At 34.3% G+C, this 14,796-nt stretch overlaps 2 protein-coding genes and 1 long non-coding RNA gene across 3 annotated transcripts; 1 reads left to right on the top strand and 2 right to left on the bottom strand.

Annotated features, from left to right (window-relative positions):
• Nucleotides 1-347: 347 nt before the first annotated feature.
• On the bottom strand, nt 348-3,377 carry LOC141629598 (protein FAR-RED IMPAIRED RESPONSE 1-like). The gene is made up of 2 exons (XM_074442577.1): nt 2,907-3,377; nt 348-2,685 (listed from the first exon to the last, which is right to left on the bottom strand). Exons 1-2 carry the CDS (start codon nt 2,928-2,930, stop codon nt 1,801-1,803), a joined length of 909 nt encoding a protein of 302 aa, XP_074298678.1. The 5' UTR covers nt 2,931-3,377; the 3' UTR covers nt 348-1,800.
• A 2,558-nt stretch (nt 3,378-5,935) lies between these two features.
• LOC141642739 (uncharacterized) lies at nt 5,936-7,810 on the bottom strand. The gene is made up of 3 exons (XR_012543408.1): nt 7,489-7,810; nt 6,806-6,973; nt 5,936-6,554 (listed from the first exon to the last, which is right to left on the bottom strand). It is a non-coding gene; the product is annotated as an uncharacterized LOC141642739 (long non-coding RNA).
• An 812-nt stretch (nt 7,811-8,622) lies between these two features.
• Nucleotides 8,623-13,294, top strand: LOC141640772 (protein FAR1-RELATED SEQUENCE 5-like). Its single transcript, XM_074449454.1, has 7 exons — nt 8,623-8,674; nt 9,610-9,773; nt 10,414-10,882; nt 11,690-11,906; nt 12,084-12,326; nt 12,459-12,586; nt 13,281-13,294. The coding sequence occupies exons 1-7, from the start codon at nt 8,623-8,625 to the stop codon at nt 13,292-13,294; spliced, it is 1,287 nt and encodes a 428-aa protein (XP_074305555.1).
• Nucleotides 13,295-14,796: the final 1,502 nt, after the last annotated feature.

A 14,796-nucleotide genomic window follows, 5' to 3' on the forward strand; every position in this document is an offset into this window, starting at 1 on the left:
TTCTAACAGGCCATATCAGTGACAGATTTACCTTACATTACATAAAATAGAAATGTAATAACTGTGTACTTTGAAGAACATAATTTGTCATGATAGTCAAGCGTTACATATTTTAACTTAAAAAAAGTGTTACTGTAAATAACAAATTATTTAGTTAGAATTACATTTTTAACTTAAAATTACATACTTTGAAGAACATATTTCAACTTAATAAAGTGTAGTTTTAGTAGAGAAAATTGTAATTCTAACTGATTAAAGTGTGATTTTAACTAACAAATTGTCTAATTGCAGAGAAAAATTGTCATTCTAAGGCATAAAAGTGTTATCAGTAAATAACAAAAAGTGTAACTTTAAAATAGAAAATTGTAATTCTAACTAAATAACTTCATCAAGATACATTGTAATACCAAAGGCGACCGGTTGTCTTCTCGGCGCTTTGATGTCTAAACACAATACGAAACATCATGTTGTACCTCGTATTTTGTGTAGACATCCCAAAAAATTGCACTACTTATTACGTCTTAAATTGATTATTCTAAGATGACTGCATCTTCATCTTCTTCGTCTTCTTCTCCTTCTTCTTCGTCTTCTCCATCTTCTTCTTCTTCCGATGAGGTTTCTGACGATTGCGAGACTGGCGGGTGCTCTGCGAATGGGTTAGGGCAGTTCCTTTTGTCATGGTTAGCTAATCGCTTGCAATTTTTACACATACGTTTTGGCTTCCTTGCCAAAGCAACTGCTTTTTCCTTCTTCGACAACATTCTCTTCCCGCTCCCTTTGTTCTTGGATTTCTTGGGCGGCAAAATGGTTATCTCCTCAGTAGGAGAACATCCAAGAATTTTCTCCAACTGTTGACGTTTATTCAATGGTGATCCTAATGGTGAGAGTTTCTCCTTAAACTGTCTAATTAGACACGAGAAGTTCTCGACATCATTCTTCAATTTGCCCCGAGCAACCCAACTGTCTCGATGAATCTCCGACCACATTACATCGACATCGCAATCTGTTTTCCATCTATTATATCAATGTCCTCGCTGCTTCACCATTACAATCGAACATTTTAGACAACCTTGCATCTTTACACCATCTTTTAATAATACATTGTTCTGGAATAATCTTCACTCCGTTCGACGAGTAAATCCATATGACATGCCGGCAAATGATGCCTTTCCTCTCAAGCATTCTGCAGCTACAAGTGGCTTTCAGTGTATCTAGTTCAACATTATAAAGTAATATGTTAGTTAAATCAGTCAGACGAAAGTGTGACCGTAGTAATACACAAAATTAGCATTGTAACCAATAAAAGTGTGATTCTAACGGATAAAAGTATAACTTTAATCAATTTGCAATTTTAACAACCCAAAGTGTAATACTAATCAGTAAAAGTGTAATTCTAACGGATAAAAGTATAACTTTAGCAACCCAACGTATAATTTTAGTAAAGGTAATCAATAAACGTATTATCTAATCAACAAAAGTATAATTTTAACGGATAAAAGTATAATTTTAGTAAACAAACGCTACTGAGAATGATACCGGCGAATGTGACCTCATAATTTCTCTCCCCTTTGCATCTCTTACAGTGGTCACTTCTAAAGAGCCACACTCAGTGAATCCTCTACTTTTACAAGTACCAATTGAGCACTTGGCCTCTTCTTTAAATTCCTCGAATACTTTATGACTGTACACTTCTGCCGCGTGCACTTCAATAGCTAGATGCGTTGATATTTCAGGGAAACTGTGTCTCATTACATTGTCAACTGTTTCTATGTGTGTCTTTTCTTTGGTCCATTCTTGTTGTCAAAAACGCATCGTAAACTCAACTAATGTTCCTGACTTACTCTCAAATCTCTTAAAAAAACTATTTTCGCTCTCTGATCTTTGGGTTGTCCTCATAACACCTCCCATATCTAGGTCCCTACAATGAGCCATAACCCACTGCCTCCTTTTAGCGTACATTTCTTGGAACCAGTCAATGTTATTAACATTGTGTTCCCTGCCAATTTCTTCCCATTTTGTATCGAACTCTGCCGGTTCAATGTCTTCATCCCATATTATGGCATTCAATTTCTTTATAAACACTGAATAATCATCTCTCGCCATTCCATACTTGCTTGGAACCTTGTTCATGATATGCCACATACAATAGCGGTGGCGCGCTGTCTTGAACACCAATGGCACCGCTTTAAGAATACCAGCATCCTGATCGGTGATAATGTACTTAGGCTCTTTGCCACCCATCGCACCCAGGAAACGGGTGAACACCCATTTAAACGAGTCTGCATCTTCATGAGCAACAAGCGCTCCACAGAAAGTGACTGACCGTTTATGATTATCAACCCCCGTGAAAGGTGTGAATGACATGTCATACTTATTGGTGGAATACGTCGGATCGAATGACACTGCATCCCCAAAAACTGAGTAGTTCCTTCTAGCGATCCCGTCCGCCCATATAGCTTTACTAAGGCTACCGTCAGAATCAACATCATAGTCAAAGAAGAACCCTGGTCTAGTAACAGCCAACTCCTTAAAGTGGTCCACGAACATCTGACCGTCCCGTTCATGAATGTAGCATTTCACATCCCTGTGAAAGTTCTTAAAAGAATTCAAACTAGCACCGATGTTTTCAAACCCATTAACATGTTCCTTCAGAATTTTGTACGTCTTCGTAGCTCCTATCTTCAGCTGTTGATTAATGACGATCTTTTAGATGTACAGATTTTATTCATCAAAAAACATAATTAAAACAGATACAAATATATCAGTTCAAAAAAAGAAAAGTGTTGTTTTAACAATAGAAAATGTAATAGCAGACTCAAAAAGTGTAATTTTAGATCACAAAAGTGTAATTCTATCAAAATAAAGTGTAATTTTAATCAAGAAAAGTGTAATTCCAATTAACTCACCCTTGAATTATAAAGGATTATCATTTTGTGATAGTCTCATTATGTTGCATGCCAACTTTTGGAACTCTCTATCTCCGGGCGATACGAGTTCATGGTTGTGCCCACTGTGGAATCTGTCAATTCGTAATTCCCCCTTCATCAAGAACAGCCTAATCCTCGCTTTGCAACCAACACGCCTGACTTTGTGTCTCCTACCTGAGTCCTGGCCGCCACTACACTCCAATTGTCCCTTCTGTTTGAACCCCTCCCGGTTGCAAACCAACAGTTTAGATTTGATCTCCCCTCCACGCCATCTCTTAGTTGTGTACTTACGCACATCAAAACCACAAGCAACAAAGATAAATTCTATAAAATGTCACTCGCTTCCTCTATTTCCAGAATTCCGACCAACATACGGGGTGAACTTAGCTTCAACATCTTTGCAAAATTCTTCTTCGTTCGGCTTTTGTTTTCCATTGTGCTCCATATTATCTGACAATAGCGTAATAATTATCAATAGTTTTCATAACAACTTAAAGTAACCCATATATTAGTTCAAATTATATATTTCTTAAAATTACACTTTTCTTTCTTACAATTATACTTGTCTCTATTAGAATTACAGTTTCAATCTGTTAGAATTATACTTTTTATTACGACAATTATAGTTTATAAAGTTGCAGCTTTTCTGTTACAATCAACCCTTTGGTTGTTAAAATTACACTTTTCTTTCTTACAATTATACTTGTTTCTATTAGAATTATAGTTTCAAAACTTGCAGAAATTATCTTTTGCAATCACACTTTTGCCTGTTAAAATTACAGTCCAATCTGTTAGAATTATACTTTTTATTATTACAATTATAGTTTATAAAGTTGCAGCTTTTTTGTTACAATAAACTATTTGGTTGTTATAATTACACTTTTGTACGTTACAATTATACTTGTAATTATTACAATTATAGTTTCAAAACTGACATATTATGTCTATTACAATAACACTTTTACCTGTTAAATCTATACTTTTATCACATATAATTACAGTTTTATAATTTATACAAATATTACACTTTTGATAATCAATTCTACCATAATAATTACAATAATACTTTTGTGGCTTACATTCACACCTTTTGCAGTTAAGATTACAATTTCATCGAATTCACTGTTATAAATTTCAAGCCTGACACTATGATGTTGAACTTATTATTCACAGAGTTTAACTTCCATCATGGAGTAGTTTAACAGATTTTGCATGATAAAAAACAATCTTCAAAAATAACCTAAAATACACTTCCTCGTCATATTTAAAGAACTGTTAATATCTAACCTAATGTTTTCATAACAATATTATATATAAACTAACCTGAAGAAAATTAAAAAAAAAAACAATCCAATCATTACCATGGTTAAATGGAACCATTTGCAAAGCCGTCATTTTTTACGTTGGACGTTGGTATTGTTGTTTGTTTGTCAGCTTCGACGATAATAATGGAAGATGCTAAAGGATAATAATGGAAGACGATCAAGAAATCTGATAAAGGAAGATGGGAGATGAAGAAAGTAGGATTTGCGCTCAATTTTCGCCAGTCTGATGAGTATTTTTTTTTTCAAATTGTGTTTCCTGGAGTATGACTAAGAAATGTGTTGAGGAAGGTTGTTGAGTGATTATGCATGTGTTTGTGTGTGCACAGTGGGTAATAGCAAGTAGTACTGACACAGCCATTCTCTCTCCCCGCTCACCCTATTTCCTTTTTTTTTTTTCACGCCTATAATGGGCTTAAAGTAGGCAAATCTCAACTCTCCATTCTTCTAATCCAAGGGCCCTAATAAAGACTTAGGGACTCAAAAGATATTAAGGACTTAGAAGAACTTATCACTATATATATATATATATATATATATATATATATATATATATATAGAGAGAGAGAGAGAGAGAGATTGGATTTGGTGAGTTGGTTTTTATGGTGAGTTGTGAGTTGGGGAAATCTCAACCATTAGATTACATTAGAGATGAATGGTCAAGATCTAATCTTACATGTCATATAAAAACACTGTCATTTACTTTTCTTTTTTTCTAATGTTACTTTTTTTTTTTTTTTTTTTTACTTTTTTTTTTCTGTTTTTTTTACGTCGTGTTATTATGCTATTATTGTGCTTTTTTTTTTACCACTTTGATTTTTTTTTCTCTTATATTTTTCTTTAATTTTCTCATTATGTTACCTTTTTTTATTTTTCTTTTTGTACCAGATTTTTTTTTACTTGAAATTGTTTTACTCTTATTTTTTTTACCTAGTGTTATTATGCTGTTATTGTGCTTTTTTTACTTTGATTTTTTTAACGACTTTTTTTTTCTCTTTTTTTTTTTACCACATGTTATTGTTATTCCGTTGTTATTGTGATGTTATTCTGCTGTTACTTTGATTTTTTTTACGACTTTGATTTTTTTTTTCTTTTTTTTAACCACGTGTTATTGTGCTGTTATTCTACTGTTATTCTGCTGTTATTGTGATGTTATTCCGGTGTCACTTTGATTTTTTTACTAATTTGATTTTTTTACTCTTTTTTTTACGCATGTTATTGTGCTGTTATTCTGGTGTTATTGTGATATTATTCCGGTGCGACTTTGATTTTTTTAACAACTTTGATTTTTTTCTTTTTTTTTTTCCTCATGTTATTGTTATTCCGCTGGTATTGTGATGTTATTCTGCTGTTACTTTGATTTTTTTTTTGCGACTTTGATTTTTTTTCTTTTTTTTTTTTTTTTTTTAACACGTGTGCTGTTATTCTACTGTTATTCTGATGTTATTGTGATATTATTCCGATGTCACTTTGATTTTTTACTACTTTGATTTTTTTACCCTTTTTTTACCACATGTTATTGTGCCGTTATTCTACTGTTATTGTGATGTTATTATCATAGTGTTTTTGTGGTGTTATTCTAATGTTATTTTAGTGTTATTATGGTGTTATTCTCGTGTTATTCTCACATTATTGATCATTATTGTGGTGTATATAAAATTTAAAGGGGCATAAAAGAGACTCACGTAGAGAAAAATAAATTAATTAAAATTGGAAACAAAATAGCTAACTAATACTAGTACAGACTATGGAGTAGGAAGGAGAACGGAGTAGCAAAATTGCCAAAACAAGGAAATGCACATATTACGACGTGAGGATAGCCTGTCTGTCAATTTTTAGTGCTCTTTGTATTCCCATCATCACTCATGTGAATTCTCTATCCTATTTCAACAGTAAAAACCGGAACAACTGTACAACAACGCCGAAAAAAACAGATCGACAATTGACCAAAGGCAAATGTGACCTAAACTAATTTGAAAGGTCCACATGTGAGAACCTTATTCTGAAATGCTATTTCTCAGAAATCATACACCATATTGTAATAGTTGATTTGTTCGCTCAAGCAACTCGACATCTGCATATAGTGCAAATACCTTCCCTGAAAAACAAACAGGTCTATCAGAGTTCAGTGCTGCACAAGTGTTAATAACACAAATCACACCATATCCAGACAGACGAATTACAGGAGACCCGAGATCCACCACTTCCATATCCTCGGCTTCCTCCTCCGTTACCACCGCGGTAACTACTGCCTCCGCCGGATCCATGGGATTGAGCTTGGTTGACAGTTCAAGGGTATAGCTGTCTGATGTCATTGAATAAAGTCGCTCATTATAAGGCAGTTACGAGTATTTAACAAAATCCTTGAATAAAGCGGAAATGCATTATACTCGGAAACAATTTATAAAAAACTATCATGGATTACGCGAAGGATAGACACACTAGAATTTAGCGTGAAATAGTTTAATTTTACAAGATACTTCTTGGTTTTATAAAAAAACTCAGATTTCACAAGCTGCAAAAATGTCCTTATAAAACACCCTTAAATGCACAAACCTGAGAGTGGTGTTTCTTAAATCACTCCAATATTCATTCCTCATCACTGTCATACACAACTGCCATACGATGATGAGTAGTAGGTTTCTTACGAGGAGACTCCTCATCTGACTCGTATTCCTTGCGTTTAAGGCTGCTTCCAGCTTCTTTAACCGTATGATTAGGCTCCTGTGAAAGTTTTCGAGTAAATAATGAAACTAAGAATGATTTCACGACACTCCTGAGAACATAAATGCAACAATAGAGGGGTGTATTTGGAGGAGTATCACATGCTACAGCCATCATTCGACCACCATCCGAGCATGAATTTGTGTATCATTCAAGAATGAAGATTAACAGCAGCAATATAGTTAACGAACGGATCGAACCCAAATTAAATTTCACAAAAAATCACTATTTCAACCACAACCCACATACTAATTCCCTGTCAATTGTATTTTTTTTTACAAAATTCCTTTTTAATTGGTGTGATTTGAACTTGTTCTAGGTAAAACTGAATTGATTTTGAACTAACAATCACCATAATCTAGCATTTAGGTTTCGAAACGATCGCGAACCCAGAAAACAAAATCAAAATATACAAAGGGGAACCAAATCAAATGAAACGCATGATTATTATCAATAGAAGATTTGATTAATTGAGCTAGAAAAAAAAAACGATACGAAGAAACTAAATCTGGTACCTGACCACCACCAACGGCAATAGATGGGAGTTCATCTTGATTCTTCATTGATTAATTGGTGTTAATCAATTAATCAATAGTCGGAAGACCCCTTTCGTCGCCATGATCACCGAGAGCTGTACATGCTCATTGAATCTTATGAACTAGCGATATCAAGTTCTCCATTTTTGTCGCAACGAATCAAGATTAGAGGAAGAGAAAGAGAGAATTACGTTTTGAGATCGGCGATTTTGAATGTTGAATCGAAGAAATTGGGGACGAAGAAGAGTAAAAGTCTGGGACTTGAGTTTGTTTTCAGCGTTTTTTTTTTTTTTTACAATTTTTATAATATTCAATCTTAGCCATCTATTTCCCTTTATTCAATGGCTGAGATTTGTGAGCACACAAACTCACAACTCACCGTAAGAACCAAACTCACGAGATCCCGCCTCTATATATATATATATATATATATATATATATATATATATATATATATATATATATATATATACAGAGAGAGAGAAAGAGAGAGATAGAGAGAGAGAGAGTAGAATCCTAGGTGAGGCCAGTTAATTATGGCGAGTGGCGCTACTACCACCAAATTCCTTCATTAATCCTTCATTTATGGACTAACTTCCTATTATTCATTGGGCTGAAAATTGAGGGGTCATTACAAATCTTTTCATTTAGCCCAAAATACTTTCTCTCACTAAAATATTAAATCATACAATAGCCCAATTACACACTCTCTCTCTCTCTAAAATATACAAACAAAATTATTTTCCTGAAAATTCTTCAACAAGCAAGCTCTCGTTCGTTCAACGGAAATTCTTCAGCAAAGCTCATCAATTTGTTCATCGATTGTTCGTGGATTTCATCAAAACAACATTCAACAACGTTGATTCAAGTACTTTCAGAAGAAAAATCGATTAATTTCCAGGTAATTTCATAATTTTGATCAAAATTGAGTATATTCATACAATTCTGTCAATTCACTCATAAATTCATGATATCAGGTTCGAATTTGATCAAATTGAACGATTTTGTAAATAGAACGTTCGAATTTGACCAATATTTTGAGCGATTTCATTTTTCTCGCGATTTCGTACTACTTACTAAATTGTTTTTAACGATTGTGCAACTCTAATTGCTATGGAGATTGTAGATATCACAATGATTGATGATAATAGTGTTATTGAATCATGTATATCGTTTTTTATGTAATTTTTGTAAAATCTCATGTTTTCTGATTCAATTTGCATTTGTCAAAATTTCTGCTCGATTATTATGGAATATATGGATCGATATTGTATTTCAGTTTTTTTTGCAAGGTTTGGTTTATGAATTGAGTTGAATTTGTGAATCTTACGACCTAATTGAGTGACTGTAAGAGTTGGTTGAATTGTTACCATAAGAGTGTATGAATTGAGTGGATTTTGCTATTTGGTGAATCTCAGACCTTATTTTGTGAATCTCAGACCTAGTTTAGTGAATCTTAGAGCTTGTTTTATGAAACTTGGTCATCATAAGTTGTTAGAATCACCTTTGCTGCTCTTTTACTTATTTTGTGAATCTTAGACCTTATTTTGTGAATCTCAGACCTAGTTTAGTGAATCTTAACAAATGATGATAATGTGATAATTAAATAAAACTTAAAAATCTTCACCAAATCTTTTTAAAATTATTTGAACTAATAATCTGATTCTTTATTTAGTGAATCTCGGACTTTATTTGGTGAATCTCAGCCTTTATTTAGTGAATCTTTGGCCTTATTTTGTGAATCTCTGTTGTTAAACGTTACTGATGCAATTTATTTATTTCTTTTTGTGAGAAGCAGAGACCGTAGTTTGTGAAACTAGAAGGTTATTTTGTGAAACTTAACTAATATATACAACCTGGGTAAGATTAAAAACTGAACTAATAATCTGAACCAAAAAGTGAACTTGTGAATCTCAGTCCTCGTATTTGTGAATCCTAGAGCTCTTTTTGTGAACCCTTTAGGAATGACCTATTCTGCTCTCTTCCTTGCTCAGATAATATCGTCAGACTTTATTTGTGAATCACAGACCGTATTTAGTGAATCTTAAACCTTGTTTTGTGAATGTGAGATGTGACTTTGTGAACCTTTTATCTTCTTAGGTATTGATTCAAATGTCAACAACAACTCACAGTGTAGTGTGACGCCTCGTGTCGGTTGTGGTGAGGTTCTTTGCTCTAATGTTGGTTCTCGCCAGGATGGTGAGGGTTCTACCGCTGTCTTAACAACCCCTACAATGTCAACTATTTTCACACCTACTACTTTGGTAACTTACACACCGGGTGGCACTGAGCAATGGATAAGTAGGATTGAAGAGAAGTTTACACCCACGCTTGGCAAAACATTTGTGGACTTAGAATCAGCAATGTTGTTCTATAAAATTTATGCTATTGCTTGTGGGTTTGAAGCAAGGAAGTCTTCAACTAAGAGGTTTAAAGATGGTATTATTCGAACAAAATGCATGGTTTTTCATCGTCAAGGTTTTAATAATAGGAAAAATCGTCCTCCCAAAGCTGATGCAAAAACAACAACTGTTGAAACTGGTGACAAAACAAAAGCTAGTGCAATAAGTGCAAATAGAAAAACAAAAACTGCTAAAACCAGTACGAAAAAGGGTGGAGTTGCGGTGCGGTGAAGCTGAGAGTTCCAATAAGCAAAGTGGTACAAGAATAACTAAAATTAAAAGGTGGGGTTGTGAAGCAATGATAAAATTCATGTTCCATGAAAAGATGTACAAGATTGACCAATTCCGTGAGGGTCACAATCACCCAGTGACGCCTGTCAAAAATAAGGAATTTGAGAAACTTGCTCTTAATATAAATCAACTGAACAAATATCATAAGCAATTGATTATCCAAAATTCGAGATTGAATGTCGGGGCTAGTTTAACATACAAATTATGCAAGGAACAAGCAGAGGGTTTCGAAAATGTTGGAGCTACCCTTACGCAGTTCAAGAATTTCCAAAGGGAAGTAAAGTGTCTACTTAATGGCAAGGATGGACATATGTTCATCTCTCGTTTAGAGGCCCTCCGAGAAACAAAAGGGTTGGTATTTTCATATGAAACAAATGCTGACAGTGCTTTGACAAGAATTTTTTGGACAAATGCGGATTCCATCAGATGTTACGCATTGTTTGGTGATGCTATTTCATTCGATCCAACCTATGGAACGAACAAATATAACATGAAATTTGCACCTTTCACTGGCATTGACAATCACAAAAAGTCAATAACATTTGGATGCGTGCTTTTAGATCATGAAAATGTTGACTCGTTTATTTGGACATTTCAGCAGTTTCTGAAAGCAATGGGTGGCAAAGAACTCAATTACATCATCAGTGACCAAGATGCCGGAATAATAAATGCAGTTCCAGGTGTGTTTGGAATATCTTACTTTTGTGAAACTGGTTATTTATTTGGTGAATCTAGGAACATTATTCGTGAATCTTGAAGTTTATTTTGTGAATCATAGAGTGTGTTTTGTGAAAGTTAGATCTTGATTTGTAAAACACAAAGCTAATATTCTTAAACTTGGTCATAAGTTGTTGAAATTGCCTATTTTGTTATTTCTCTTATCTTGTGAATTTGAGACCTTGTTTTGTGAATCTCAGACCTTATGTTGAGAATCTCAGACCTTATTTTGTGAATCTCAGACCTTGTTCAGTGAATCTTTGGGCTTGTTATGTGAAACTTGGTCGTGGTTTAAAATCATCTATCAGTCTCTTAATTTTGTGAATCTCAGACCTTATCTTGTGAATGTCAGACCTTGTTCAGTGAATCTTAGGGCTTGTTATGTGAAACTTGGTTGTGGTTTAAAATCATCTATTTTGCTCTTAATTTTGTGAATCTCAGACGTTATCTTGTGAATCTCAGACCTTGTTCAGTGAATCTCAGGGCTTGTTATGTGAAACTTGGTCGTGGTTTAAAATCATCTATTTTGCTCTTAATTTTGTGAATCTCAGACCTTATCTTGTGAATCGCAGACCTTGTTCAGTGAATCTTTGGGCTTGTTATGTGACACACAAAGCTAATATTCTTAAACTTGGTCATAAGTTGTTGAAAGTGCCTATATTGTTATTTCTCTTATCTTGTGAATCTGAGACCTTGTTTAGTGAATCTTAGAGCTTGATTTGTGACCAAAGATCTCTAACAATAGATAATGTGATCTTTGTGACCTGCAGCCGTGTTCAAAAAAGCAAGACATCGCTTTTGCACGTGGCACATTATGAAGAAAGTAACAGGCAAGGTTGGGAGCACAATTTGCAAAGAGACTGATTTCTTAAGTCGTCTGAACAATGTTGTCTGGAGCGAGGACTTGGAGCCTGAGGAATTTGAAAAGAATTGGGCTAAGGTCATTAGCGAGTTTTCGTTAGAAGAAGATAAATGGTTGACTGACAAGTTTGCGGAACGAGATCAGTGGATACCCGCTTATTTCAGGAATATGCCAATGGGCAACATTTTAAAAATCACACAAAGATCAGAGAGTTCGAATAGCTTCTTCAAGAGATTTGAAAATAAATATGAGACTCTTGTAGAATTTTGGATGAGATTTGAGAGTGCCATGGACCAACAAAGGCACAATCTGAAGCTTCTTGAAGCACAGAGCCAGAACTCAATGCCTGAAACCCTATTCGGGTCAAACTGGGAGGCCCATGCAGTGAAGGTCTATACACATGAAGTGTTCTTTGACTTCCAAGAGGAGGTTAAATTTTCGGTAAATGCGTGTAGTGTTTGTGGATACACCCTACCAGATTCAGTAACTAACTTTGAAGTTTCAATTGTTGAGGACGCGAACAAGCGAAAGAGATATGCAGTTGAGTACAATAGGAGAACAATGGATGTCCGTTGTGCATGTAAATTGTTTGAAAGGAAAGGTATCTTATGCAACCACATCATTTGGATTTGCTCGGGAAAGTTTAAGGAAATTCATGAGAAATACATTTTGCGTAGGTGGAGTAAGAATGCACTCAGAAACCCGATTTATGATTTGAATGGAAATCTACTGGAAAACAATGATCTTACTGATAATATTAAATTTGGAATGTCTCGGGTGTGGTATGAGATTTACGCAACTGTTGGTATGCTCAAAAGAAAAGAAGAAGAGTCAGATATGAGAGAGTTTGCCAAGCTAATAAAAGAATTTCGAGAAAAGTTGGAGCCAAACCCAAAGCCTTTGACCAAAGAACAAGAATTGGAGGCCCTTCTCAACTGCAAGGCTCCAAAAGAAATCAAGATCTTACCACCTAAAGTCTCTAGAAACAAAGGTAGTGGTAAAAGGATGGTGAGCAGAAAAATAAGGCAATTATGAAGGCAAAAAAACAGAAAAGGTTGTGTGCTAAGTGTAAACGCATGTCACACCACGATAAAAGAAATTGTCCAAATGAGTTTGCAGATCATCCTCCTGAGAATCAAGTATGTATAATTCTACTCTTGTCTTTCCATTTTAGTATTGTTTGAAAACGCAACTACTATGGAGTATTCTTAAGCAACGAGAATAGAGATTTGAAAACAGAAAAGGTTTGATTCTTCACATAGGGAGACACATCGGAAGAAGAGGAAGAAGAGGAAGAGGCCGAGAATGAAGAATGATGTAATGGAGTATTCTTAAGCAACGAGAATAGAGATGACGATTGAAGAAGACAAGTTTTAAGCTCGTTTTAATTTTGTCAATGTTGTGAATCCTGTGAATCCTGGACCTTATTTTGTGAAACTGGAACGTAGAATTGTAAAACTTGGTTCTGAATCTAGCATCAAGCGTTTTTATCATTTCAGACCTTGTTCAGTGAATCTTGTGAATCTCAGACCTTGTTCAGTGAATCTTATGGCTTGTTCTGTGAAACTTGGTCGTGGTTTAAAATCATCTATTTTGCTCTTAATTTTGTGAATCTAAGACCTTATCTTGTGAATCTCAGACCTTGTTCAGTGAATCTTAGGGCTTGTTCTGTGAAACTTGGTCGTGGTTTAAAATCATCTATTTTGCTCTTAATTTTGCGAATCTCAGACCTTATCTTGTGAATCTCAGACCTTGTTCAGTGAATCTTAGGGCTTGTTCTGTGAAACTTGGTCGTGGTTTAAAATCATCTATTTTGCTCTTAATTTTGTGAATCTCAGACCTTATCTTGTGAATCTCATACCTTTTGCTCAACTCATTGACAATGTGAATGTCAAACTTGGTCGTGGTTTAAAATTATCTACTTTACAACTATCAAATATCTTTACAAGAGTTGATGAAGGCAACAATCTTTACAGGAGCCTCGACCCACTTTTGCTCAACTCAATGTCAATGTCAATGTCAATGTCAATGTCAATGTCAAATTAGCTCAAATTGCTCAACTCAATGTCAAATTAGCTACATAAGTCACATAAGTGACCCTGAAAAATTATTACGACTTTACAACTATCAAATATCTTTACAAGAGTTGATGAAGGCAACAATCTTTACAGGAGCCTCGACCCACTTTTGCATATTATGACTTCACGGACAATTGTTTTCTTTAATTAAACACCTATACAACCAAAAACAAGTACAATCGACTTATTTACGAAATATTGGCCAAAGTTATGAAGAAATGAACTTCACATCATTTTTAAGACAATGAAGTGTACCTTTTTAGTATTTTTATCCCATCTAAGTAGTTCCAATATGATCGATTTTCGATATTGTGTCAATTTCTGCCAAGAGCGACATATATTAATGAAGTATATAGACAACCAACCTATCTTTATTTGGTGAATATCAAACCTTGTTTTGTGATTCTCAAACCTTGTTCATGAATCTCGAGCTTGTTCAAAGTGAATCTCGGACCTTGTTGATTTTAAACCACTTATAATGACCAAGTTTCACAAAAAAAGCTCTGAGATTCACTGAACAATGTCTGAGATTCACAAGATAAGCCTTTATTTTCGTATACTAATGAACTTACCTCAAAATATTCACTTTTGGTCCATAAACTATAATCGTCCAAGGCACTCAACCACTTCAACAGAAAAAACTCCACAATCATAACTAGACAAAAAAAAAACAGTAAATGGTTTAAAATCAACAAGCTCAAAATAATAACTATTGATCTGTTAACAAAAGGAAAAAGATACATGCTTATATACCTTGTTGTTTGTTGAGGGACTTTGAGATTGACAAATTCGTTCGTGTGCATGAACTCCAAAGATTTATATGACTCTCCCAAAATAGCTGAAACATGATGTACCTGAAAAAGAAAAGACAATAACAAGATCAAAATATATTTTTAAAAGAAAAGGCAATAAAAATATTTTGGAAAAAAAAATCATA

This window comes from Silene latifolia, chromosome 2 (assembly GCF_048544455.1).
Source record: "Silene latifolia isolate original U9 population chromosome 2, ASM4854445v1, whole genome shotgun sequence".
In the NCBI taxonomy this organism is placed as follows: domain Eukaryota; kingdom Viridiplantae; phylum Streptophyta; class Magnoliopsida; order Caryophyllales; family Caryophyllaceae; genus Silene; species Silene latifolia.

Excerpts from the sequence above, each read along its gene's own strand:
- LOC141640772 (XM_074449454.1), top strand. The coding sequence starts at position 8,623 with ATGGAGATTGTAGATATCACAATGATTGATGATAATAGTGTTATTGAA. Across the intron at positions 10,883-11,689 it reads AATAATAAATGCAGTTCCAG|CCGTGTTCAAAAAAGCAAGA; the intron begins GTGTGTTTGGAA and ends TGTGACCTGCAG. Across the intron at positions 12,327-12,458 it reads CGAAAGAGATATGCAGTTGA|GTGGAGTAAGAATGCACTCA; the intron begins GTACAATAGGAG and ends CATTTTGCGTAG.
- LOC141629598 (XM_074442577.1), bottom strand. The coding sequence starts at position 2,930 with ATGATAATCCTTTATAATTCAAGG. Across the intron at positions 2,686-2,906 it reads TAATCCTTTATAATTCAAGG|CTGAAGATAGGAGCTACGAA; the intron begins GTGAGTTAATTG and ends ATTAATCAACAG.